The sequence below is a fragment of the Labeo rohita genome, chromosome 9 (assembly GCF_022985175.1).
Source record: "Labeo rohita strain BAU-BD-2019 chromosome 9, IGBB_LRoh.1.0, whole genome shotgun sequence".
In the NCBI taxonomy this organism is placed as follows: Eukaryota; Metazoa; Chordata; class Actinopteri; order Cypriniformes; family Cyprinidae; genus Labeo; species Labeo rohita.
In genome coordinates, this window is record NC_066877.1 from 20362733 (window position 1) to 20390675 (window position 27943).

The 27943-nt window shown below is 36.2% G+C and overlaps 1 protein-coding gene across 1 annotated transcript; it reads right to left on the reverse strand.

Moving 5' to 3' along the window:
• Positions 1-435: 435 nt before the first annotated feature.
• Positions 436-27655, reverse strand: LOC127170721 (target of Nesh-SH3). Its single transcript, XM_051118919.1, has 22 exons — positions 27376-27655; positions 23860-24039; positions 23719-23787; positions 21994-22126; positions 20956-21137; positions 20757-20803; positions 20646-20670; positions 20480-20557; positions 18277-19464; positions 16798-16872; positions 16215-16343; positions 13903-13971; positions 12554-12595; positions 10487-10612; positions 8564-8647; positions 8264-8473; positions 7236-7341; positions 5402-5481; positions 4236-4265; positions 3973-4131; positions 2609-2731; positions 436-2518 (listed from the first exon to the last, which is right to left on the reverse strand). The coding sequence occupies exons 1-22, from the start codon at positions 27446-27448 to the stop codon at positions 2403-2405; spliced, it is 3324 nt and encodes a 1107-aa protein (XP_050974876.1). The 5' UTR covers positions 27449-27655; the 3' UTR covers positions 436-2402.
• Positions 27656-27943: the final 288 nt, after the last annotated feature.

Genomic DNA, 27943 nt, shown 5'->3' on the forward strand with positions numbered 1-27943 from the left:
ATTCAGAAAAAAAAATTAAACTGTGGTCACAAAAAAAGAGAGATCATAAAATAAACTGCTTGTGCTTTTATTGGTAAAGCAGATTCATTATAAACCTTATAAAATATATAAAAGTTTCAATGTAAAAACATGTTACATAAAATCTGGCATTTAAAAGCTTTCTCTGGAAATCATGAGTCACTGAACTTCTGTACAAAACAATAGACTTCCTTGTTAAAGAGATGTTGCATTTCTGACATTCAGAAATAGTAGAATTACAATTACTTGAAAAGCTGCATGTTTTGAACAACAGTTTATATGACCTAGTCTTTAAATCCCTTGTTTAACATTGCGTTTGAGCTGTGAAGGAATGCTTTTGGGTTTAGTACATTCAGAATGTTGTTAACAGCATCTGTGACATACTGACTATAACAGAAAAAAATTCAAGTCTAAGTGGTCAAAATTAAGCACTTACAATGAAAGTCAATGGGGCAAAGCATTGCACCCGGATAAACATTAAAATACAAAGTATTTCATAAAGCCAAATGATTTAATTAGAATATTCACATAAGACTAGAGTAATAACTGTACAGATGTGCTGTACACTTTTTCAACTCTTGCCATGACCATATAAAGCCAGTAAACCTGGTCATTTTTGCAAACACTTGCAAGGTCCAAAAAAGGACTGTTGACATAAAAATATGCACCTTAAAGGAGAAGTTCACTTCCAGAATAAAAATTACCTGATGATTTACTCACCCCCATGTCATCCAAGACATTCATGTCGTCTTTTCCTCAGTTGAAAAAAAATCTGGGTTTTTGAAGAAAGACTTCGATGGTGGCCAACAGGTTGTTGGTACAAACTGCAGTTTCAAAGGCTCTACACAATCCCAGCTGAGGAATAAAGGTCTTATCTAGCGAAACAATCAGTCATTTTCCGAAAAAATGAAAATGTATATACTTTTTAACCACAAGTGCCTGTCTTTCAGTAGCTCTGCAATGTGTATGTGCGTAATCACGTTGGAAAAGACACTTTAGCTCTTCATCTGTGTATTTTGGTTCAAAAAGGTAGAGTAGGGCAAAAAACTCCAGCTCATTTTCACTTCCAACTTTAAAAATCGTCCAAAATCTGTTTTACCTATTTAGTAAACACTGTTAAAAACAATTTGGGTCAACTTACAATAATTTGTTACCCCTCAGCATAAAAATTTTAAGTTCAGTCAACTCAAAAAAAGTTTAGTCAACTTGAAATGTAAAGTTTTACTATGTGACAACCTAAAATTGTAAGTTGAAACAACTGAAATATCTAAGGTAGACGGGTAACAAATACAGCTCTTAAGTTTAACAAACCATTTTTTTTAGTTCAGTCAACTTGAATATCTAAGTTGTCACTTAGTACAACTTTCCAAGTTGAATAAACCTATTTGAGTTGACTGAACTTAAAATTTTAAGGCAGCAGGGTAACAAACTATTTTAAGTTGACTCAAATTGTGTTTGGGTTTTTTTTTGTTTTTTTTTTGTTACACTGAAGGGCTTGACTTTCTTTGCACATTTGCTTTGTAAAACTGGGTTAGCAATTCCGCATGCATGATTACGTAATGGATGAGGTCAAGCTAGTGCAAGATGAGCATTTGTGGTTAAAAAGAATATAAATTTGTATTTTTTTTTTTTTTTTTTAGACAATTACCAACTGTTTTGCTAGATAAGACCCTTATTCTTTGGCTGAGATTGTGTGGATCCCTTTGAAGCTGCATTGAAACTGCAATTTGGACCTTCAACCCGTTGGTCACCATTGAAGTCCACTACATTGATAAAAATCCTGGAATGTTTTCCTCAAAAACCTTAATTTCTTTTCAACTGAAAAAATTCTTGGATGACAATCTTGGAGTGAGCTAATCCTTTTTACATTTGCAATGATTAAGCCGTTCATCATACCGCCACTAAATAGATGAGTTAGACAATCTTAAAGCTAAAAAGACAAAAAGCAATTTTAATATATATTTATATTGTATATATGCTTTACATTACTGTGAAAAAAAATTTTGCAAATTATTTTCTGTGATGACAATGTCATAAATGCTGTCCACAAAACCTGGAACATTCCTTTAGGTTGGCTGTGGTAATTTTTGTTTCAGTGGCATATATAACTTTTTGATAAATAATATACACATTCATTTAGCCTTGAGGGAGCCTGCTTCCCTATATTCTCAAAAGTTAAACTTCTTAATCTCAACACATAACATTCATTCAGCTCTCTGTACGTTTGCTGCACTATTTCAGCTTATAAATAATTCTATATGTGCCCGACAGATACATACTCTAAAGAAATCATTCTCTGTACACATTCTCTGCATAAAAAGGCTGTTCTCTTTTGCTAGCTGACATTTCTTATTTGTCACGTCTTCCATCTGCTCCTCGGGGTCCTACCACTTCCCAGGAATGGGTATTCCACACTCGTACCAGGCCACATAGTTGATCATTGAATTTCCTCCGATCTCCCCAAACTTGACAGGTTCTTGACGCATGGCCCGGTAAAAGCCTTGATAGGACAGGAGAAATTGTCATATCTTGTGTACTAGTGTTAGATTACTGTGTTTTTGTTAAATAAAAAAATGTTTTTATTAGAAACCTTTTCTGGGTGGTAACTGATTTGGTGGAATAGGACCACCGGTTCGTCCGTCCAGGAACGAGTCAACAAATTGGCAGTGATCCTCACCGTACCCTGTTTGATCTCCTATGCTGTAGAACTTCCCTGGAGAAAGAAAAAACTAATAAGTGACTAAGTGGCTCACAGCAGAAATACAGTTGAAGTCAAAAGTTTACATACACCTTGCAGAATCTGCAAAATGTTAATTATTTGAACACAATAAGAGGGATCATACAAAACGCATGTTATTTTTTTATTTAGTACTGACCTGAATGAGATATTTCACATAAGAGATGTTATACATATAGTCCACAAGAAAAAATAATAGTTGAATTTTTAAAAATGACCCTCTTCAAAAGTTACATACATTTGATTCTTAATACTGTGTTGTTACCTGAATGATCCACAGCTGTGTTTTTTGTTTGTTTTGTTCAGTGATTTTTATGGGACCTTCAGGTATAAATTCTTTGGGGGGTTTTTTCAGCGTTTTTGTGTACTTGAACCCTTTCCATAAATGTGAATTTGAGAACCGTCTTTTCACACTGAGGACAACTGAGGGACTCATATGTAACTATTACAGAAGGTTCAAACACTCACTGATGCTTCAGAAGGAAAAACGATTATGAGCCAGGGGTGAAAACTTTTGAACAGAATGAAGAATGTACATTTTTCTTATTTTGCCTAAATATCATATATGTTTTTCATTTAGTACTGTGCTTCAGAAGCTACAGAAAATATTTACATGTTTCCCAGAAAACAAAAGCTAAATTTACTTTAAATTTTAAATTTATTTTCAAATTTTCACCCCCTGGCTCTTAATGCACTGTGTTTCCTTCTGAAGCATCAGTGAGCGTTTGAACCTTCTATAATAGTTGCATATGAGTCCCACAATTGTCCTCAGTGTGAGAAGATGGATCTCAAAATCATACAGTCATTGTTGGAAAGGGTTCAAATATACTAAAATGCTGAAAAACCAAAGAATTTCTGAAGAACAGTGGGCGGTGTAACTGTTCAGGACAAACAAGGGACTCATGAACAACTATCACTAAACCAAAAACAAAACAAAACACACAGCTGTGGTTCATTCAGGTAACAACACAGGATGTAAACTTTTAAACAGGGTTATTTTCATAAATTCAGCTATTATTTTCTTTTGTGGACTACATGTAAATGTTTTTTATGTGAAATATCTTATTCAGGTCAGTACTAAATAACAAAATTAACATGCATTTTTTATGATCCCTCTTGTTTTGGTAAAATAATTAACATTTTGCAGATTCTGCAAGGTGTATGTAAACTTGTGACTTCAGCTGTATTTGGTGAGTCTGTAATTGGTTAATACGAACCATTTAGAGTGTCGCTCAGGTAGATCTTGTATCTAAGAGAGTTGCACAACTGGATACCCACAAACTTGCGGTACCAGGTCCGCTTTATAAACATCTGCCCATTGCACTCGGAGTATGAGTCAGACTTGAATGGAAACGATGACCAGATGGCATTTTTACCTATGAGAGCCAGTATAAATTAGGCACACATGAACAGTTTGTAAAGGAATATTGTGTCTTTCTGTTTTTTAATGTTGTATGCTTGAGGTGACTGAAGCTCTTACCAGTTTGAATCTCACTCACGCGAGGATCAGCTGCAAAGCAGAAGGAAAATGACGTCACTGCAACTTATAGGGTTAGTTCACCCAAAAATTACAACTCTGTCATTAATTACTCACCATTATGTCGTTTCAAACCTGTTAGACCTTTGTTTATCTTCAGAACACAAATTAAGATAATTTTGATGAAGCCGAGAGCTGATTTCTCTTTGGATTTCATCTAAAATATATTAATTTGTGTTCTGAAGATGAACGAAGGTCTTACGGGTTTGGAACAACATGAGGGTGATCTATTAACGACAGAATTTTCATTTTTGAGTGAACTATCCCTTTAAAAATAAGCCATTCAGGTAATTATTACATTATTATTACTACGCTCAATGCCTAAATATAATGAAACAGCATGGTTTTGGTCTTAAGTTATTAAAAATCCAAAGCCCCAAGAAATTTCCCTGAGTTGTCTTCTCTATCATGATGTACAATTTTCCAGAGCTTGTGTCAGATATCCTCATGGTTATTATTATTTTCTGGCAGTCTATCAGGGCCAGTTTACCTACAGTAAATAAGTGTAATAGACCCTGAAGAGCGAACACATTGGAACTATTAGTTGAACATTAGGCCCATTAATCTCACTGCTGACAGTAATGCTTATATGTTAATTATACATATACATTACAGCAAAAGTTCATTGCCAATTACACACACATGTGAACTTGATGTCTCATTCTTACATTACCCTCGCCCGACTCGCCAGTTTCTTTAAATCGCTCAGTGATGTCAAACATAATCGGTTTTCACGTAACTTGTGACTGATTACAATGCTTTTGAATGTTTTGAAGCAGGAATGAGATTTAAATGAGATTAATGTGAAGAATGATTGATATTTAGGTCTGTTTTTGTCAGTCTCTTGTATGGCTTGAGATGAACGTAAAATGTACTGGAAAAAACTCTGAAAGTAAAAACCATTAAAGCTTCTCTTGTTGATACAACTGGCCTAGTGACACTTCTGGAACAAACAGAGCTCAGATTCACTGGATGGGCCAAATGATTTCACAATGACCTCAGACCAGATTGCGGTTTCAGCTCTGGAGCTTTTAGCTGAGACTCTTACACATATTCTGAACATATAATGTATTCATAATTGAATTCATTTTCATTTCTTCTCAGCTTACCTGACTCAGTACTGAAGGTGACCGGTTCACTGGCTGGACCTGAACCCAGCTCATTCTTGGGTGTAACTTTGAATTCATAACTACAAGAGAAAATGGAGTTAAAGGAATTTACTTATCCCCATGTGATTCAAGATATTCATGTCTTTCTGTTTTTGGTCACAGGAAATTAAAGTTTTTGTAGAAAACATTCCAGGATTTTTCCCCATATAGTGGACTTCAGTGGTGGCCAATGGGTTGAGGGTCCAAATTGCAGCTTCAGTGCAGCTTCAAAGAGCTCTACACGATCCCAGATGAGGAATAAGGGTCTTATATAGCAAAACGATTGGTAGTTTTCTAAAAACAATAAAAATGTATGTACTTTTAAACCACAAATGCTCGTCTTGCACCAGCCTGACCTCACGCATTACGTGAGTAAGTATCGACCCAGTGTTTACAACGCGAACGTGCAAAGAAAGTCAAATGCCCTTTACAAAAAAAGGTAAAACAACGATGTCAGATGACTTTGAAGTTGGAGTTTTTTGCCCTACCCTACCTTTTTGAACCGAAGTACACAGACGCAGAAATAATTGAGTGTGACCATTTCAGCGTGATTATGTGATGCGTGTAGACGCGCAAGTTGTAGACGCTCATCACAGTGCTAGTGCAAGATGAGCATTTGCGGTTAAAAAGTATATAAGTTTTAATTGGTTGGGATGATGTAGAGCCCTTTGAAGCTGAATTGAAACTGCAATTTGGACCTTGGCCACCTTTGAAGTTCTAATTGCTTTGCGACTGAAGAAGGAAAGACATGAACATCAAGTTTTGACATGGGGATGAGAAAATTATCAGGAAATTTTTATTCTGGAAGTGAACTTCTCCTTTAATAATAATTCCGAACCAATATTATGTTGATCACCCTGGCGAAAAAACCAGCATAAGCTGGTAGGTATGTTTTGATGCTGGGGTGCTGGTTAGGTATGTTTTGATGCTGGTTTAAGCTGGTCCTTTGCTGGTTTATGCTGATCCTTAGCTGGTTTATGCTGGTCCTTTGCTGGTTTATGCTGATCCTTAGCTGGTTTAAGCTGGTCCTTTGCTGGTTTATGCTGATCCTTAGCTGGTTTAAGCTGGTCCTTAGCTGGTTTATGCTGATCCTTAGCTGGTTTAAGCTGGTCCTTTGCTGGTTTATGCTGATCCTTAGCTGGTTTATGCTGGTCCTTTGCTGGTTTATGCTGGTCCTTGACCAGCAACATGACCAGCTAAGGACCAGCATAAACCAGCTAAGGACCAGCATAAACCAGCATCAAAACATACCTAACCAGCACTCCAGCATCAAAACATTACTACCATCATATGCTGTTTTTTTCACCAGGGCGGACAACCAAATATTACTAATAAGGTGTATTTTATTGTAACAAACATTAAGGGGAACTTTACACCCCAACAGTGAAAACATGTAAATAAATATGTTTAAAGGTTTCTGTAAGGGCAGGACTATGGCTTCCCTATTGAAAAATCCAACACATGCTGGTTAGGTATGTTTTGAAGCATGGCTGCTGGTTTGAGCTGGTTTAAGCCGATTCTTAACTGGTCATGAGTTGGATTCAGCTGGTCATGTGCTGGTCCTAAGCTGGTCCTGAGCAGGAGCTAGTTGCTTAGGACCATCTTAGAACCTACACATGAGCAGCTAAGAACCAGCTTAAACCAGCTCAAACCAGAAGCCATGCTTCAAAACACACCTAACCAGCATATGCTTTTTTCAACAGGGTTAGTGTGTAGCAGTTACAATTAGCTTAATTTAAGAACTAATGAAGTCCATGACAAAAAACTTGATGTCTTTGTGTGGGTGTCTTTATACCTGCTCTCTGGTTTCAGGTTCTCCACAGCTGTATGTGTTTGATTTGTTGTCTGGATGGACACCTCCTCTCCATGCGGACCCTTGGTGGAGGAAACCACCTCATATTCTATTGATACAAGAGAAACATAATTTGTTGTTTTAAAGTTTTCATGGAACACAAAAGGAGATGTTTCCCAGATGAGATGTTTGAGCTGCCTTATTTTATTCAATTAACTACATTAACATTTTGGAATTTTGGATTCAAACACTACTGTTAAAAAGTTATTGGTCAGTTTTTTGTTTTTACTTTTCCAATTATCAAATAATGCAATTGTGATAATAATAAGGAATGTTTCATGATCACCAAATCAACACATTAGAATGATTTCTGAAAGATCATTTGATACTGAAGACTAAAGCTTTGCCATTACAGGACGAAATTACATTTTAAAATATATTCAAATAGAAAACAGTTATTTTAAATTGCAATAAGATTTCACAATATTACAGTTTCTTACCAACCCCAAATTTTTGAATGGTAATGTATCTCCTTTATTCCAAGGCAGAAAGTAACAATTATCTATCTCATATATCTAGTTAAGATCCAACTAAATTAAGTTTAACCAAAGTCCTCTCAAGTCAAACCAGTTCACCTGGCGGCCATCTAGACAGCTACTTTCTAGGTAATGGGCATAAAGTATAACTTCTGGAATGAAGAAAGACTAAAAATCTGTTAAGATTTGTCAACAGAGCTTTTCAAAGCTATATTTCAAATTAGCAATAAAGTCTGACAACAATGGTATCATAAATTTTGCTTCCTAAGCTCAAACAAACGCTAAAAACTAATATTTTTCAGGCTTGCCCAGCTAATGCACATTCCAGAGGTAAAAAATAGTCTCCGCATCCATCAAAAAGGCAGTTGGCTCTTTTAACTTTCATTCCAACAGCTGCCATATTGGGCATTGCAACTTTTCCCATTCATTTCTCAAGCTGTCCATCACCCATTGTCTCTAGTTTAAAGTCAGTAAAGACAGCAGTCAAATGTCTACCTGTAGTCTCATTGTCTGTTTTGTCCCAGTCAAGGATGACAAAGGAGGGGCATCCTTCCACTGTGAGCACAGTAAGGTTAGATGGAGGGGTCTTGGGTGGGCCAGTGACATTTAGGTATCCCACCTCCTCCTCAGGAAAGAAGCTGAGAGAGTTAGTGACAGAGCAGGGCTCCTCTGGCCGTTTGTCAGTTCTATAGACCACGTGAGACGCTGCAAATAGAGGACAGCAAATCAGAGGTCAAATTCTGTCTGACAGTGCTATAGGTTTAATATATTAATGCTTTTAGCCCATATTCTTACCTATGAAGCGTTTCTTCCCCGTGGCATCCACTTCAGAGCGGGGATGAGAACTGAATGAGCTGTTGCCTGTGTCAAAACGACTCCCTAAGATTCCAAAGGCATACATAAAACACAAGACAACAAGGTCAAGACTCCAACTCTGTTACATACACAAATTCTCTCATTCTCAAAAGATCGTCCTGCATGTTTCCAGTACTTCAGGAGAACGTGAAGTACTCTAATTTTAGCATTGTGTGTTGTTTTCACCATAGTTCTCTATATAAAAAAAAATCATATAAGGGCCATTATATAGAATTGGTGCAAACTGCTGTCCAACAACCAAAAAACATTTAAAAAGCATTTAAGTATTTAAATCTTAGATGTTTACTAAGATCCTTCTATTATCTATTGAAACCCACAATAATATTTAAAATATCAGTAAGTCTAAAATATATAAAATCATCATTTATTGGGTACTTTTAATTGGAAGGTGGCTGTCCTGAACTCTAACCCCTAATTTTCAGCTTGATATTGATATTGAAAATGATACTGAAATATATATATATATATATATCTATATATATATATATATTTTGTTTTTTTTTTCATTGTTGTTTTTAAAAGTATTTTATATTTTCTTTGTAAATAATGAAACTTTATGTAAAAAATATTTTTCATGCCACTACCGAAACAGTGTATGTTTTAGTCCATTGGCTGAGATTGAATTACACCCCTACATTTATGATCAGGAAATATTTATGTGTCCCTCTCTCTCATAGCTACAAGATGTGTTCAAAGGTCTGAAAATCTGAAAATCTGTGCGTAACGTCATTACCAAACATCTTTTTTTGCAATTAAGCACATTTTTTGGGGTGTTATTCCATAACATTTAATTTTTATGTGTGTACCACTGTTCAGAACTGTGCTAGCTAACCATGTGCTGACTAGCATCACTAAGCTAGGTTCAAGTATCTAAAATTGTCACTACCGAAACAGTCACCATGAAAACATTTGGTGGTGTTTCGGTAGTGACATCTTTGTTTTTTTGAGGGGTGTTATCCCATAAAATTGTCACTTCCTAAACAGTCGCAACCGAAACATGTCATCATTGCTTCGGTAGTGACAAAGGGGAACACAAAGTCCTTTATTTGTGGAAAATAAACTAAATATATATATATACTAAATATATAACTACCGTTATACAATTTTTTTTTTGTATTTTAATATGTTTTAGTAGTGTTTTAGCATGTGGGTTAAAATTCTGTAATGTAATGTGGTTGTTACCAAAACATTACCATCACTATAGAAAATACGCAGTCACTACCAAAACATTTTGTCAAAAATAAAGTATACTGAATTATCAAATAAGATGTTATTTTTTTGGTTCAATGCATATTCAAACTAATGAATCCTTAACTTTGAAAACAGTATGATCAACGTTTTGCCTTTTACAATTAAAAACTGGATTCAAAATACAACAAATGTCTTAAATTACACTTGAAATATTGTTAAAAATGTAATAGATATTGATTTTTGATATTGATATTGATATTGAGCTTTTAATTGTAAAATAAATAAAAGGATTCATTAGTTTGAATATTGATTTACCTCTGAAAAAAATTTACAATGGCAAAAATATATATTTACAATGTACATGTAAGCAAAATCGTAATAGGTGTATGTAACCCTTCTAATTAAATTTTATTACAGTGTTTCGGTAGTGACAAATTTGGGGAGAGGTTAAATATTCCAAAACTTGCTGAAATTACAATATGAGAATTAACTGCACAATTACTAGAAATGTGTACCTTGAATATTATACAATTTGCATACATACCAGTGTTTTGGAAAAAGACATTTTTTTCAAGACGTTTCCAACCCCGACTTCGGACCAATTCGGTAGAATGTCCCATAAATGACATAACTCGCATTAGTAGAGCTTACCCTCAAAAGTAGATTGTGGTGCTGTTGTCGATGAAGGCAGTTGTTTGGCTGGTCTTTCAGTAGCGGGTGGAGACAGAGGTTTTAGATCTGGAACAGGGTCCTTCTGCTTCAGATGAGTAATCTTTTCTAAAGGTTAACATGGAAAATGTTTCATAAATTGGCAAGAAACACACATGCATTAAAGGAGAAGTCTACTTCCAGAACAAAAATTTACAGATAATTTACTCACCCCCTTGTCATCCAAGATGTTCATGTCTTTCTGTCTTCAGTCAACAAGAAATTATGTTTCTTGAGGAAAACATTTTTCTCCATATAGTAGACTTCAATGGTGCCCCCAAGTTTGAACTTCCAAAATGCAGTTTAACTGCAGCTTCAAATGGCTCTAAATGATCCCAGCCGAGGAAAAAGGGTCTTATCTAGCGATATGATCGGTCATTTTCGTTTTATATAATTTATATACATTTTAACCTTAAATGCTTGTCTTATCTCGTCTCTGCAAACAAAATAACGTAATTTACTAGTGGTTCTGACAAACTGTTCACTGCTTAAGTCTTTTAAAAATATATATTTATTTAAACAAACAAACAAAAAACATTCAATGATGGAGTCAGCGTCTCACTTCATTAAGACTTGTTTAACTATTAAAATCTCCTGAATGAATGATTCATTGACATACTTTTTTTAAACGGGCAATTGTCGCCACCTCCTGGCGGAAGAGGATAAGCGTTACTATACATACAGTGTTAAGATACTTTCGTTTTGATCGCTACTGTAGACAATAAGTGTTTATACCCAAACTATGAACTTTTATAAAGTGCTGTAACTCAGAAATAATAATTATAATGTGGTTAAAAAGAGTGTTTGTGTTGCTCTTTCTGCGTTCACATTTACCTCGACCCTCTGATTCATTAACATGGGCAGCGACAAAACGTGCTCACACTCCACTGACACGCGATGTGAAACAGTCCTAATAGACACAGCTAAATCGTTGTCATTCGGGAGTAAGATCGCGTGGGTGTTTGAATCAAGATCTTGATATTTTAAGGATTAATCGAATGCAGTTCTAATGTAAACACTGCAAAATGTTTTATGGGGAGATCGTCGCGAGATCTTGTCACATTCCTAGTCAATACGGTCGCCGTGATTTTGCCAAGCAAGACATGTTCCTGGATCAACATGTTTTGTTGATCCTGGATCAACATTACTGTCCAAAAATATAGACTTAACCCAATCCCTACCCCTAAACCTAACCATAACCACAATTTATTCCTAAAATCAGAGGGAAATGATAGCTGATTAAGAAAGGTGTAGAAGCATCAAACTGTTATCCTAAGTCTAAAAGTGATATTTCCTGAAAAGTTATCCCTCAATTCTGATTGGCTGATTGAAATGTTGTTCCAGGATCAACAAGGATGTTGATGAACATGAGGAACATGGTGTACTTGGCGAAATCATGTTCACCAGTCAATACAGTTAGGGTATGTTAAAACCTCCCGTCTTGTTTTTTTCTTCAACATTGTTTTACCAGTTTTTTGTAAAGGGCGTTTAATTCTCTTTGTATGTTCACTTTGTAAACACTGGGTTGGTACTTCTGCAGCGATGTAGGGCAGTTTTGAAATTGGGGAAGAAAACTAGATGGGAGTTTTTCGACATACCCTAACTGTCTTGAACCGGAAAAAAAACAGAGTTCACACGGACTTATACAAGACGAGCGTTTGAGGTTAAAAAGTTAAAAAAACGTTTTTTTCAAAAGTGACCAATCGTTTTGCTAGATAAAACCCTTTTTCCTTAGCTGGGAGTGTGTAGAACCATTTGAAGCTGCATTTAAACTGCATTTTGGAAGTTCAAACTTGGGGGCACCATTGAAGTCCACTATATGGAGAAATTCTTTAATTTGTTTCCTCAAGAAACATAATTTCTTATCGACTGAACAAAGAAAGACACAAACATCTCGGATGACAAGGGAGTGAGTAAATTATGTGTACATTTTTGTTCTGGAAGTGGACTCCTTTAAGTCCAACAAGTCGCTGTATTGACTTTGATATCTTTATCGGTCAGTGTCCTCACCTTTTTGTTTAGTCTCTGAGACCTGGTTCAGCTTTGTGTTCACTGTAAAAGAAGAAGGCAAACTAGTAGAAGATACAGAGTAATTGTTTGTGGTTAATAAAGGAGTCAGTGAAAAGTCTAAGCACAACATAATTGTGCTGTATCTGACATTAATTTGAACAAAAACGACAGCTGGAGCTGCTACGAGCTGCTGAAAAGTTCAAAGTAAGACTTTTTTCTTAGTGTTGGTCTTTTAAATTTTGTTTTCACTAACAAAAAATTCACATCAGCATACGCAACAGATATTTCACATGATTGTAAATCTCCAAGGTCAAAAACCACTGCACACTGACTATGATTTAGAAGTGAAGGTGAAGAATGTTCTGCGTAACATTCACATGGTTGGAATTAAAAAAATAATGCATGACATCAGGCTAATGTCCGCACAGTCAGAGTATTGTGTGAGCCAAATGGGATCTTTTAATGCTGTCCAGACTCTCAGGGCTGCAGCTTCTCCAAAAACAGCTCTGAGGGACCACTGCTATGATGGAATGCAGAACTACAAGGCTATAATGCTGGATATTCACTCAAAATAGAAGTGCAGGATAATACTGACCAAAGCCCATCAATGAATCAATTTCAAAACGTAATTATTTCCAAAAGCCATCTCTGTTAAGGTCTATTATTCCAATATGCGATTCGCTAAACATTCGTCAATTTCAGGAATCGAATTTAGGATGAATAGGATTTTAAGAAAAGTTGGATGAAGAACAGTTTCACAATTTCCTCAAGTAATCATATGTCTGCCAAATGTGTTCAAGGCAGCAGGCTTTCTAATAGGAGTCGGATAGGTTAGATGGGATGAGCAATTGGGTAAAAGCAGAGTGATCTGATTATCTAAAGTTCAGTTTCAGTGCTGTCTTTGGTTGGGAGCGGGTGATGGAGAAAATGAGAGCGGGTCTAAGAGAGCTAGAGAGGCCTGGCGAAGTTGATCAATGGCTGATCTGTCATGCTTTTCCAAAGAATCATAAGCTCTGAAAATCCATCATGACATGAACAGCACATAAATATTTTCTTTTGGCCCAGAATGGTCGTGAAATCCAGCTGCAAGGGAATCGTTCTTCAGACAGGAGATGTTTTCTACCAAACAGGAACATCTATCTCAGACATCATGTTAAGACTGTATCCAAGTTAACACTGTGCACAATTGAATTCACAGTTTTCTGGGACAGGGACCACAAATCAATCCATAAACTAAAGAACACAACACCAGGCTTTGCAACTACAGTTAACATCACATTCTAATGGGAATATGAGAAATTATGAGATAACCTCTAATACATGCATTTAAAATCTATGAAGGAGTTTACCATATTGCTTTCTGGTTCCCTTCGGAAATTTGGGCGCCAAAAGTCCTCGATGACGCTCACCATCGGCCACTGCCGTAATACAAAAAAGTTTTAATCAAAGCTAATACAAATGAAAAAGAATCATTTAAATGTGACCCACTTTAACCCACCCTTAAACCTAACCATACCACCAAACCTGTCCCTGACTTTACCCGTATCCCACCTCAATAGCAGCAGCAGTGTTTTGCAATACAATATGAACACAATTAGTACATTGTACTTGTTTTTTGAAATAAGCACATAGTAGTTAAGGCCACCTACTATAAAGTGGGACCAAGTTGGTAAACATTAGAGTAAGAGACCAGATGTGTAAAAAAAAAAAAAAATAAAAAAAATAAAGGACTTAAATAACAAAAAAGTTGAACTTCACAGTTCGAGCTGTAGTATCAGGTGTCACAGGAGTAATCAGCTGTTATGCAGTATTAAATGACAGTGTGAAGAAGACAGGATGGGAAACAGACTTTTGGCAGAAAGAGATAGACTCTGTGTTTGCGTATGTATGTGTGTCTTTTCCCTGCAGATAACACATGAATCTTGTCGACAAGTCCTAAGAGTCCCTTAAACAAATGAATTTAAAACCCACCCGAGAAACCATGTGCAAAGAAGAATGTCTATATACAATATACAACTACATAGGCCTACACAATCAACCAGACATACAATACCAGTCAAACGTTTTTTAACAAGTTAGATTTTTAATGTTGTTTTTTTCTTCTGTTCACCAAGCCTGTATTTTTTCGAACCAAAGTACAGCAAAAACAGTAAAATTTTGAAATATTTTTACCATTCAAAATAACCATTTTCCATTTGAATATATTTTAAAATGTACATTTTTCCTGTGATTCCATAGCTGCATTTTTAGCGTCATTACTCCAGTCACATGATCCTTTTTCAGGTTTCTTTGATGAATAAAAAATTTCAGAAGAACAGCATTTATCTGAAATAGAAATCTTTTGAAACATTGCAAATGTCTTTATCGTCACTATTGATCAGATTAAAGCATCCTTGCTAAATAAAATATTAATTTCTAAAATTTCTTTTAAAAAATTATACTGACTTCAAGCTTTTAAATGGTACAGTGTATAATGTTACAAAAGCTTTTTATTTCATATAAATGCTGAACTTTGGATCTTTCTATTCATCAAAGAATCCAAAAAAAAATGTACTCAACTGTTTTAAATATTGATAATAATAATAATAACAAAAATGTTTCTTGACCAACAAATCAGCATATTAGAATGATTTCTGAAGGATCATGTGTGTGACACTGAAGACTGGAGTAATGATGCAGAAAATTTAGATTTGATCACAGGAATAAATTACATTTTAACATATATTCAAATATAAAACCGTTATTTTAAATAGTAAAAATATTTTACTGTATTTGCTGTACTTTGGATCAAATAAATGCAGGCTTGGGAAGCAGAAGTGACGTCTTTAAAAACATTAAAAATCTTATTGTTCAAAAACTTTTGACTGGTAGTGTCTTCATAAAAGTTTATACACAGGGTGCACAATTAACTTTTTGCCATGTCTAACAATGTCAGGTGAGTTAAGAATGTTAAATAAACATAATAATAAAAAAAGAGACTATATAGAATCTACAGAAAACAAAATCTTCTGGATTCACTCAGACTATGTCAGATTCATAAAAAACATACTGTTTGTTCTTACACTAAAACTAGACTAAAGACTAAAACAGTTAATGTCCAACCATTATATTTTCTTTAGCTTGTCAAAAGATACTTCTGGACCCTACTTAAGTAGTATAAATAGCAATACCCACAAAAAAAAAAAAAAAAAAAAAATTACTAAAAAAAATTAATTTGCACTTAGTGTAAATAGCATATCGCAAAGAAAATATGCTATTTTCACATTCAATTTAGTGCAAATAGCCACTTCCATAAAATAAATACATCTTAATTATTTAAATGCCCATAATTCAAATATATAGACAGTGCAGTAACCTAAAAATCTGTTTTATCTTTTCCCTTGAAAAACGTTGCAGTGTACACTACAGCTCCACTTACATGCTTCTGCATATGCGTGTGGTGTGAAACAGTCCCAGTGCTACACGAATTTGCATGCTACATAACATTTAAAAAGTCTAATAAAACAGTTCGACAAAATGAATGACAGTATGAATGAATAAATGAAAATAAGGATGGCTGGATACATTACTGGAAGCATGAGAGGAAAGTTGAACAGTTAAAGCCCCCACTTAAAAGAAAAATTATGTTTGTGTCGGTGTGAAGACCTCAAATTTTTTATACCCCTTTTCCCGTTGTGAGTTGAGTTACGATACCCAGCGGGTTGCCTGAAGCCGCGAGGCCTCTGGCTTTGTGTAGTATTTCGCGCCAAAGGGTGGGACTCAGAGGGAGGTTTGCGGAAGATACCTCTGCCTAAATAAACACAAACATAGTCAGCAATGGGAAGGAGACAATGATTAAAGATTATGGCAGCAGATCTGTTGACTAACTGAATGGGGATGAGTCTGGGAAGCTCGCAAAAGAACACCAGCTATCCAGAAACAGAAGCCAACAGATCTAGAAGAGAAGATGGTGGAAATGGTGTGCGTAGCATTATGACAGAGTGGATGAAGTAGTCAGACACTTGAGGTGAATGCATGGCATGGTAATGTAAGAGCTGGTGCTGTTGGTGATGATTTAAAGACAATTGAGGGGCGAAGGTGGGGCTGTTTCAGCACTAGTCAGGTGGTAATAGCATTGCCCAGCAGGATGACGCGGTGGTGACAATCACAACGCTACTGTGTACAATGAAGATTTATGTGGTTAATACGGATAGGTGACAAACAGCACATTTAGGAGGAAAAAAAAATGGAGCTGATATCTTTACCCTCGTTCCTATTGGCCACCTCATTTGTATGTGTTGGCTGTGACAGTAGCTGTTCCTCCTTTGGCTTGGAACTAGCTGACATACAGAGGCAGACTTACGTAAGTCTTATACAAAGTAGAAAATATTATAATTATTATTGTAACGTTCTCAGAAGGTCCCTGCTCACTAGCTTTTAGCCTGTCTGGATTATTCACGTCTGTTAAAGGAACCAGTTATTTAAAAAATGGCATAACAATGAGTAAAAAACGTAAAAGAACTTTTTAAACCGGGGTTGTACAATTCTGCTTCTCAATAATTTATCAGGAAATTTTTATTCTGGAAGTGAACGTCTCCTTTAAGACAGGAGTGTCAAGTTGTGTTTCTGGAGGGCCAATGTCCTGCAAAAATTTAGCTCCAACCTGCTCCAACACACTTGACTGGAAATTTCCAGCAGTCCTGAGTTGTTAATTTAAGTGTGTTTAATTTGGATTGGAGCTAAACTCTGCAAGACAGAGGCCCTCCAGGAACACAACTTGACACTCCTGTCTTAAAGAAGACGTTCACTTCCAGAATAAAAATTTCCTGATAAATTATTCAATCCAATGTGATCCAAGATGTTCAAGTATTTTCTCTTCATTTACAAAGAAGTTAAGGTTTTTGAGGAAAACATTCCAGGATTTTTCTCCATATAGTGGACTTCAATGGTGGCCAATGGGTTGAAGGTCCAAATTTGCAGTTTCAGTGCAGCTTCAAAGGGCTCTACACGATCCCAGCTGAGGAATAAGGATCTTATCTAGTAAAACGATTGGTCATTTTATTAAAAAAATCCAAATTTACTTACTTTTTAACCACAAATGCTTGTTTTGCACTAGCTCTGCGATCCGCATGCACATCTTCACCACATTGGAAAATTCTTCATCTCTGTGCTCCGGTTCAGAAAGGTGGGTTGGGCAAAAAAAAACTCTCATTTTCTCCTCCAACTTTGAAATCGCCAGACATCACTGTTTTTTTTTAAAGCTTAGAGTACGCACTGCATTTGACTTTCTTTACATATTTGCTTTGCAAACACTGGGTCGGTACTTCCACCTACGTCACGTGTGCATGATTACATAATGTGCATCACAGAGCTAGTACAAGATAAGCATTTGTAGTTAAGAAATATATCGATTATTATTTTTTTTTAAGAACATGATCAATTATTCCACAGCTGGAATCGTATGGAACCCCAATGAATCAGCTTGGACCTTCAACCTGTTGGCCACCATTAAACTCCACTCATATGGAGAAAAATCCTGGAATGTTTTCCTTAAAAACCGTAATTTCTTTTAAACTGAAGAAAGAAATAAACATCTTGAATGACACGGGGGTGAGTAAATTTTTTAGGAAATTTTCATTCTGGAAGTGAATTTCTTCTTTTAATGATGCACTTTACGTTGCCAGATTGCTTTAAATGACTAAAACTAGCCTGTTTCTTCACCATATGTCTAGGGGAGAAGTTACCCGCTGGTCGACTTGGATGACTTGTCCCCACTGTTACCTTCTCCGCCACGGGTGAGTTTTGAATGGCATCGGATTTGGTGAAAGCTGTTTGAGGTGTGAGGGTTAGTAGGTTTTTTGGGGTACCTGGCAACCGTTCTTCAGGGGTAGGTTGTCGATTTTCAATCTGGGAGTCCGTTTTTGGGTTGTATGTATCAGTGCTAGTTTGCTGTTTAGTGGTGCTGGAAAGCTTTGTTGTGGTGCTGGGTTTGGGCTGGTACTGAAATGTTATGGGTTGATATATAGGATGTGGTGTCAGTTCTTGTATGTTTTCGGTAAGAGGTGCATCTTCAGTTGTGGGAATATGGGATGTAGAAAATTCTTCAGGCGTGGTTGGATTAGTGCTCAATACTGCATGTGTGCTAACATCGGTTTTCAGCTGTGATACTAACACATCTGCTTGTTTGTCTGTTACTAAGACAGTATTTGCTAAAGTAGTGGGTGAAGTCAAAGCTGGGCTTGTCGGAGAATAGCTGTTTGTGGACCAATTCTGTGTAGTTGGTGGTGGTTTGGTGTTTGGCTGTTCAGAATGTGTGATTGTGGTTGACTGATAGTAAGAAGTGGTTGTTGGAGAATAAGCATGAGTGGTTTGGTGTTTGGACGTGCCTCGTGAACGCTGGACTGCGTTCAGTCGATGCTGCTTGGTAGTGGGCTGAATTTTTCTTGTATGGAGACTGTCTTGAGTTATGGTGTCTTGTTTCTTAGATGGGTGGGGATGTTCCTTGACAGTGCTTGTTGGTGGAATTGGTGGTTTGGCTGTAGGTAGATTAGGAGAAGATGTTTCACTAAACTGCTGTTGGGCAGTATTCAGTAGTTGTTTGGCTGTAATTGGTTGATCTTTGACTGAGATCTGCGTTTTGATGGTGTATTGCTGGTTTGTAGTGGGTGGTGATTGGGTTGTGCTGGTTTGATGGGTTCTGGAAGTTTGTGGCTGAGATGTTGTAGGTTGTTGTGGGGTTATGCTAGTATGTTGCTCTGTGGGAAGATCTGCTTGGGTTGTACTGGGATGGCTGGTGGGGATTCGAGGTTGAACTGTGCTTGTGGTCTTTGGCAAAGGCAGAACGATAGATGTGTGAGAGGAAGGAAGGGCCTCGGTTGAGGTAGGTGGATTGTCAGGAACTGTCGTGGGATTTTCTGGCACTGTTGATGGAACTGTAGAAAAAGACACATTTTGTATTACAGATATTCAGTGAAAATGCAGTGAACACACAGGACAGTAACAGAAATAAAAAGGCACTGAGTTCATTTTTTTTTAATAATGAGACACGCAGCTCTACTGTCACAGAAGTTAATGGGACATTTTTAGGGTTTAATAAAATCATTTAACAGGAATTAATCTGCATAGAAGAAAAGTGATTATAATCATTAGATGAATTTCAAATGTGCAAGCTCCAGCGTGTGTGTCTTTCAAACAATTCACATCTGGAATTATGATACACATAAAGGACATTTATTTGGAATTTATCTTTAAAATTACAGTGACGGGGACCTGCTACATGTGCATGAGCGGTTTAATTTAAAACACAGTTTAGGTCACAGACATAAAACAGAGGAATTGTTTAGTCTGTTTTACATAGATGGCTAATTAATGTAAGTAAAAGCAGGTGTACTCAATTTGTTTAGTGGTTAAAGATGTCTAAACATTTAAAGCTGGAAACGTAGGGAAAAATGTCATTTTAAGTTACAATGTTGATTCAGGCTCTCTATTTTCTGAAGAAAACCAGGTGTGTAGTCATAAAAAATGATTAATTGTTTCATTTCTAGAGAGAAGTAGAAATGTGGCTTTTTCACATGCAAGTAGACTTCTGAAAATATATGGGAGAGAAAAAGTTAAAAGATAGACAATGGGTATGTTCAGAATAGCAAACTACTATAGCATACTTATACTATTTTTGTAGCTTGCATATGTATAATGACATATCTCCATTATGACTTTACTTCAAATAAATGAGAATGCTAAATAATCACATTTCTCTTCGAGATGATGACCGGAGGTCAACATACATGCCAAGGTATATGTGTTGGTAATGTGGCATTAAGGCAAATAAAAAAAAATAGTAGGCAGAATGCAGTAAAAACTGTCCAGTATGATGTGTGTGTTATGCTTGAATTCCATTTGCTAACATAATATTTTGCTTGGCTTCAAAGGTAAGAGAATGTCATTTACCTGAAGTTGTCCTTGGCTTTGGAGGGGTAGTGTGTTTGAGAACAGGGGCTGCTCTGGTCTGTGTAGTGTTGTTTATGACTAGAAAGTGGCAGGAAAAGTCATTACATATTTTATATTCATTACTACTATCAGTGAATGTGTTTAGGAAGGAAAAGATGTCTTTTACCTGGCACTGGTGGCAAGACTGGCTTCTGTTTGGAAAGCAATATCCAAAGTAAAAACAATGATAAAGCAAGAGAACAAAAGTGTTGTCCTTACAGCACAGCTGTTTACTTACCTTAGGCTTTGCCTGGTTCAGTTCCTTGAAAGGCTCTATTATTTGATCTGCGAGGGAAAAACGTTTTGTAAACATTTTAGTTACAGTATGTTACAGGAGCAATAAAAACAAACAAGACACTTGTTAACACACAATAAAAGTCCATAATTATAAAAATCTATGATTCATTGCAAAATGAATGATTTGTAATGGGACACACCAGCTGTGTTATGGATGACCGGTGGACTCCAGACTCCACTGTCTGTGTCGGTGTCGGCTCGGACCGCAAACTCATACTCAGCATCTGGTTTGAGGTTGTCGATGACTGTGCTGGTGGATGGACAAGTTTGGTAGTTCCAGGTATTGCTGGGCTCCTTCTCTCTGTAGCGGACTGTGAACTGTCTGAGAGGAGGTACAACAGCAATCCAGACTCAGACCTCTCGGTTGAATATTTTACACTTGCAGGTATTATCTCAGTATGATATGGCACTAATAGGCTACACTCAGATATTACTTATGTCTATAGATGCCCCTGCTTACCCTATTTTCCATTTTTTTTCAAAATCTCTTTTTCCTTCTGGCATTTATAAAGGTTTTATGGATCAAATGAGTTGTTTTGTAGAGGGCTGAGGTCAAGCTTTCCACTAACTTGTCCAAGGACAGTGTGTGTTGGTCATATTGTGCCTACATTGCAGGGACCATGTGTCCCCACAAGGACAGTAAAAACTGTAAAAAAAAAAAAATAATTTAGCTGCACTGCAGCAGGCATCCAACACTCTCTAAGAGCAAACTGACTTCATAAACATATTAAATGATGTCTTAAAAAAAATATAAACATGTAGGAGATAAAAAACCCCCCATCATACTACAATATATGCAAAGTCCTCACAATGACAGAGAAATAAATATGTGTATTTGTCTGTGCATACATACACACCCAAATCGTTTTTCCACCCAAACATCTGTTAGTTTTATTACTGTGTTTTACTGTTTCCTTTTTCGTTTCTATTTTACTCTGTCTGATACTGTTTAGTTTATTAAAGTCTGTTGTTTTGCCCATTAATATGTGTGATCAGAATGTCTGGTTGTTTCTGGAACATATGGGCGTCTGCACGCATGATCCTGTGCCTGCTCTGTATCTTCTGTCAGTGCAATAACTACACATCTTGAGAGAAGGTCAACAACAAACTGATTAAATCCAGATAACACCCACACGGTACATGGATATGTCCACACATAGATGCTCAAGGACACATACCCTTCATCAAAACAATCCTCCAGAACGGTGTCCATGAAGGGGCCTGTCAGTAACGTCCCCCAGGACAGCAGCACTGACGACTCTGTTACTGAGCCGATCACAATGTTCAGTGGTTTCTCTAGATCCACTTTCCCTGGAGGTTATAAGTCATTACAGTCATTACACAATTTTCATCTCTGGCAAATTTCACAATTCATTACAAAGAAATAGCAAGTAACACATTGAATTAACTTTGAGTCATTTTCAAGTCCGTAAACTGTTATATAAAAGCAAATCTAATGCAATGACATTCCTTTTAAAGGAGAAGTCCACTTCCAGAACAACAATTTACAGATAATGTACTTGTCATCCGAGATGTTCATGTCTTTCTTTCTTCAGTCTTAAAGAAATTGATTCATTAAAAAAATACAATTTAAATATTTTTTTAATCTCAAATGCTCGTCTTGTCTTGCTCTGCCTGAACTCTGTGTATTCTGGCTCAAGACAGTTAGGGTATGTCGAAGAACTCCAATCGTATTTTCTCCCTCAACTTCATTATTTCACAAAATAATTTCAAAATCATCCTACATCACTGCAGAAGTGAACATGCAAAGAAGATCAACAAAAATGGTAAAACAGCGATTTTGAAGTTGAGGGAGAACATGAGATCGGAGTTTTTTGACATACTGTCCTGAGCCAGAATACACAGAGTTTAGGGAGAGCAAGACAAGACAAGCATTTGACATTAAAAAGTATATAAATTGTATTATTCTTGTGAAAATAACCGATTGTTTTACTAGATGAGACACTTCTTCCTTGGCTGGGATCGCTTACAACTGCATTTGGGATCATTTGAAGCTGTATTTAAACTGCATTTTGGAAGTTCAAACTCAGGGCACCATATCAGTCCATTATATGGAGAAAAATCCTGAAATATTTTCCACAAAAAACATAATTTCTTTACGACTGAAGAAAGAAAGACATGAAAATCTTGGATGACAAAGGGGTGAGTACATTATCTTTAAATTGTTGTTCTGGAAGTGGACTTCTCCTTTAAGTGGTTTATGTGTCCAAATGGTTTTGGGGGTCACTGTCTGCATAGATGTTGTTTGTTAAAAGCATAGCTCACCCAAAAATGATAATTCTGTCATTAATTACTCACCATCATGTCGTTCCAAACCTGTAAGACATTCATTCATCTTTAGAACACAAATTAAGAATTCTTTGATGAAATCTGAGAGCTTTCTGACTCATAGACAGCAATGTAACTGTTTCCAAGCGCAGAAACGTAGTTTCAACTGTAGTTCAACTGTAATTTTACGAAGTTATGAAAATACTTTTTTTGCAAAGAAAACGAAAATAGCTTCATTTAATAACAATGGTGGAGGATGTGGGTTGAAGGAGAAAAATTTATTTTTCTCATTATTTTTGTTTTCTTTGCACATAAAAAGTATTCTCATAGCTTCTTAAAGTTATTGTTGAACAACTGATGTCACATGGACTATTTTAACAATGTCCTTATTACGTTTCTGGGCTTGGAAATGTGCCAGTTGCATTGTTGTCTATGCAGGATCAGAAATCTCTCTGATGTCATCAAAATATCTTAATTTGTGCTCTGAAGATGAACGAAAGTCTTACAAATTTAGAATGACATTAGGGTGAGTAATTAATGACAGAATTTTCATTTTTGGGTGAGCTGCCCCTTTAATTGTTCTGTCATTTAATTTGTGGCACCGTGTTGCTTACCTGCACATTTTTTCTTAGGTTCCTCAGGAGTCTTTGACTGTACCGCAATCAGATATTTGGGCTCAGCATCTATACAACAGAGAAGTTACTGTTAAATAAACAACCAACTCTATGAAAAAAGGCTGGAGAGAAAGACAATACCTATCTCAGTCTCATAGGGTTGTCCGTCCTCGGGTAGCTTGATGAATTGTTTGGAGAACATGGTGCTGCCATATCCCAGGATATATCCCTCCAGTGTGGAGTCCACATGAGGCCGGATGAATTTGAATACAATGGTGTCTCCAACAGCACTGATACGCACCCTCATGTTTTGTCTTTGCGCTGGGATACACAGGAAAAGTCCCTCAGACTCACATCAGTCCCTTACATTTTCATTTTGACTTCAGCTAGGGATATTAGAAGTCATGTGACTATCTACAACGTTTTTGCCAAGAGATTTGGAATAACAATCAGTCCACTGTCAGATTTTCCTTTCTGAAAGCTACGCTTCTACAGTCAAAACGAAAATGTTTTGGTCATGCACCCATGCACTTGCCAGCAGCGATGAGTCCCTGATAAACATCACGTTCTGCCATTATAATTACTTTTTTTGTGAACTATGACAACAGAATACAAACAAGTAAAAAAATCCCAGTGCAATACCCCTGTGGTTTGTTTCTCATAAATATGCGTCTAAAGAATGAATGATGAAACAGTGTCCTATGCCAGAGAGAGTTGTTACTGCTTGAGGGAAACCCCTGGCATTGAGCACAAAGCTCCGGATCACACAAACAGCCCACTTATTACATCAGAGCTGGTTTCTCTATAACTCTATTCCCAGAGGAAGCAGCAGACAAACTGCTGTGTTGCAGAGATGTGTCAGGAATCATGTGTGGGTGTAACGTGAGAAAACACTTGTTGCATGCGTGTTTGTTTACAATTAAACATAGTCACCTACTAAAGCTGACACTATGATTTCTCCTAGACAGAAGTGAGATTGATTGATTTCCTGCTGCTAGCATATTTCTCTTATAGAGTTTCAGAAGAGATCTCCACAATATCACAGATTTGCCCATTTTCTAGATTATGCAATCAAAAGTCTGATATTTCAGAATGATCTTAACCCTTTATAATGAGTCTTATAAAATTAAATTATCAAAAGCTACAGCAGAATTCAAAAGTTAAAAGACTTTCATAAAAGACTTAAATTCATTAAGGCTGATTTATAACTGATGAATTTATTTGATCACAGCCATTCAAAAGTTTGGGATCAGTATGATTTGTGGTGGTTTTTTTTTTTTTTTTTTTTTTTTTTTTTTTATCTTTTCTGCTCATTAAGAGTGCATTTATACAGAAAATATTATTGCAATTTAAAATAGTGTTTTTCTATTTTAATACATTTTAAAATAGAATTTATTCCTGTGATGCGAAACTGAATTTTCAGCATCTTTACTCTAGTCTTTAATATCAAATGATCCTTCAGAAATGATTCTAATATGCTGATTTATTATCAATGTTGGAAACAGATGTGCTGCTTAAGATTTTTTGGAATCTGTGATTCTTTTTTCAGGATTCTTTGATAAATTAAATGCTAAAAAGAACAGCATTTATTTAAAATATAAACTTTTGTAACAATATACACTGCTGTTCAAAGTTTGGGGTCAGTAATTGTTTTCTTTAATTGTTTGTTTGAAAGAAATTAATACTTTTATTCAGCAAGGATGTGTTAAATTGATAAAGAGTCATAATTAAGACTTATATTGTTAGAAAAGATTTATATTTTGAATAAATGCTGTTGTTTTTAACTTTTTATTTATGAAATATATATTTCAGGATTCAAAATTTTTTGGGTAATGATCTAATGTAAAGTAAAAGTCTTTACTGTCACTTTCAAGCAATTTAATGCATCCTTTCTGATTGAAATGATACATTTCTTTAACAAAACTGAGCCTAAATGTTTGAACAGTGTTTTTTGAAGATGCATGTGATCCAGAATCATTTATATCTTTATACATACACTGTATATCAACAGTTGTTTCAATTTTTTAAAGAAATTTCAGGAGAAACATCTGAGACAAAGTTAACAAAATAAAATGGCATTCACTACCCATTTTACTTCCATAATATGATATATATGAGTAAATCAGGATATTGCAGAATTGATTGGATCATGGAAATTGGGTGTTCTACACTAGAATGGAGAAAAATGCAAGATCTTATAGTCTCTTATAGTTGTGGACTTAGCCAAACCAGCATCCATTGCCTGCACCCATATCTGAAATGTTTTTTAAAAGAAATGCAAGACAAACTTCAAGTTCACACTCAAATTCAAGTTGTTTGAGTAAGGCAGCAGTAACCTAAAACTATGCTGAATTACCATCCAAAAATAGCCCACATGGCCTATTTGTGGTTAGTCAAGTTGCTTCAGAGATGGCCAAAATGATTTCATTTGTTTGAAAGTTCGCAAATACAAACACATTTTCCTTTAACGAAACATGCACTGATGAATCACGCACTATGAGACCAGAAATGTGTATTAAAGTGTGTGAAATTTGAATTATTCACTTGAAACATCTTTGAGAACTCTGATCTCTGAGCTGTGAAAGAGCAATGTCTGAGAAATAAATTTTCCCTTTGGGAAAGTGTGTGCAACACATGACAATGAAGAATCGATAAACAGAGGTTTCCATGGCAAGTAGGGATTTAGAGAACTTAACTGACCTAACAGATGGGTGGCCTGGGGTAAATTAGTCAAGGATGAGGTGTGTTACAATAAGACAGCATCAAGAGGTCCGTTCTTAGTGGCAGCGGAGTTGATGCTTACTTCTGCCAGTATATATGATTTATGTCAGTTTGCACAACAAGGGTCTGCTCTTACATGCACCTTACACGTGACACGGGAGAAGGGAAGCGATGAGGCCAAAACAAATCCGGGCACATACACACTAAGTACACACTCAGTGTGAAGTAATTTTTGATATTGCACAGCAAAGCAAACGAAAAGTAAACAAAATTAATCCACATTTAACCAACGCCCATGCACTCAGCTTTCATGCACTCAAATGTTTCTAACAATCTCACTGCATAGATTCAAGCTTTAACAGAAAACAGATAATAAACACACACAAGCCAGACCTGCCTCTTGATGTGATCTTGCATTTGCTGCCAATAAAGACATCAATGCACATAATATTTGTGTTGCAGTTTCAACAGAGTCCATTACTGACATCCAATAAAAAATCCATTCTAATGACCTGCTAATAGACTTTTGAAATATTCATTGCTGATATAGTACAAATTATTTACAGTGTAATCATAAACATCTCTAATGAATTCTTTTACCGCACTCTTCAAAATGGTCACAATAATAGCTAATTATTTCAGCATCCCAACCTCAAAAAGAAAACAGATATGTATATACAGACTGACAACAGCTGAGTTTGCACCCTTTAACCGGCACCATGCATCCACAGCATACCACACTAATGACTGCATTACAATAGTCAAACAGCACGCAGGATTTTCCTTCTGCGTGCAGATCATTTTATAAGTTGCATGCACATGGATTAAATCTATAGCTGGAAACAGCTAAAACTGTAAAGTGATATACAGGCAGTCTTGATTGAATATTTCTGATTCTTGTCTAAAATCTAAGGTTGAATTGCTTTAGTTTAGTACCTTTCATGGTGGTTGCGGAGCTCAGTCTCAGCAGCAAGACCTCACTGAGGAAGAAGAGGAGGAAGGCTCGCATGTTGTCCTTTTTGTCTCAGAGAACACACAAAACAGAGCTCATATAGTCCACTCAAACCTCTTCTCTCTAAACATCTACAACAGTTCTGACTTGAATCATACGTTTTCTTCTTGTCCTTTAAAGTGACCTCAGATCAGGTGTCAATGCACACTGTGTGAGAGAAACTGTTTGGTATGATTTTGTGTGTTTGGGAATGGGTGTGTGATTGTATGACCACCTATACTGGATTATTAACAAGAGGGAGGGACCCTATGATGTCACACTGTAGTTGTTAAGACTTTGGCTTATCTTTCTCTGTTTCTCTCTCGCGACACCATCTCAGCACACTCTGTTTTTCTTTTTTAGCTGCATCTATTCCTCTGCCTAAATTCAGTGTTTGAAATCAACTTTACTTGAAAATCATTAAGTAGCAAAATCACAAAGCAGTTCAATTTGAGCACTCGTTTTTTTTTGCCAGCGTCGAGTAATCTGCAAAATACCGAAAATGGCGCATTC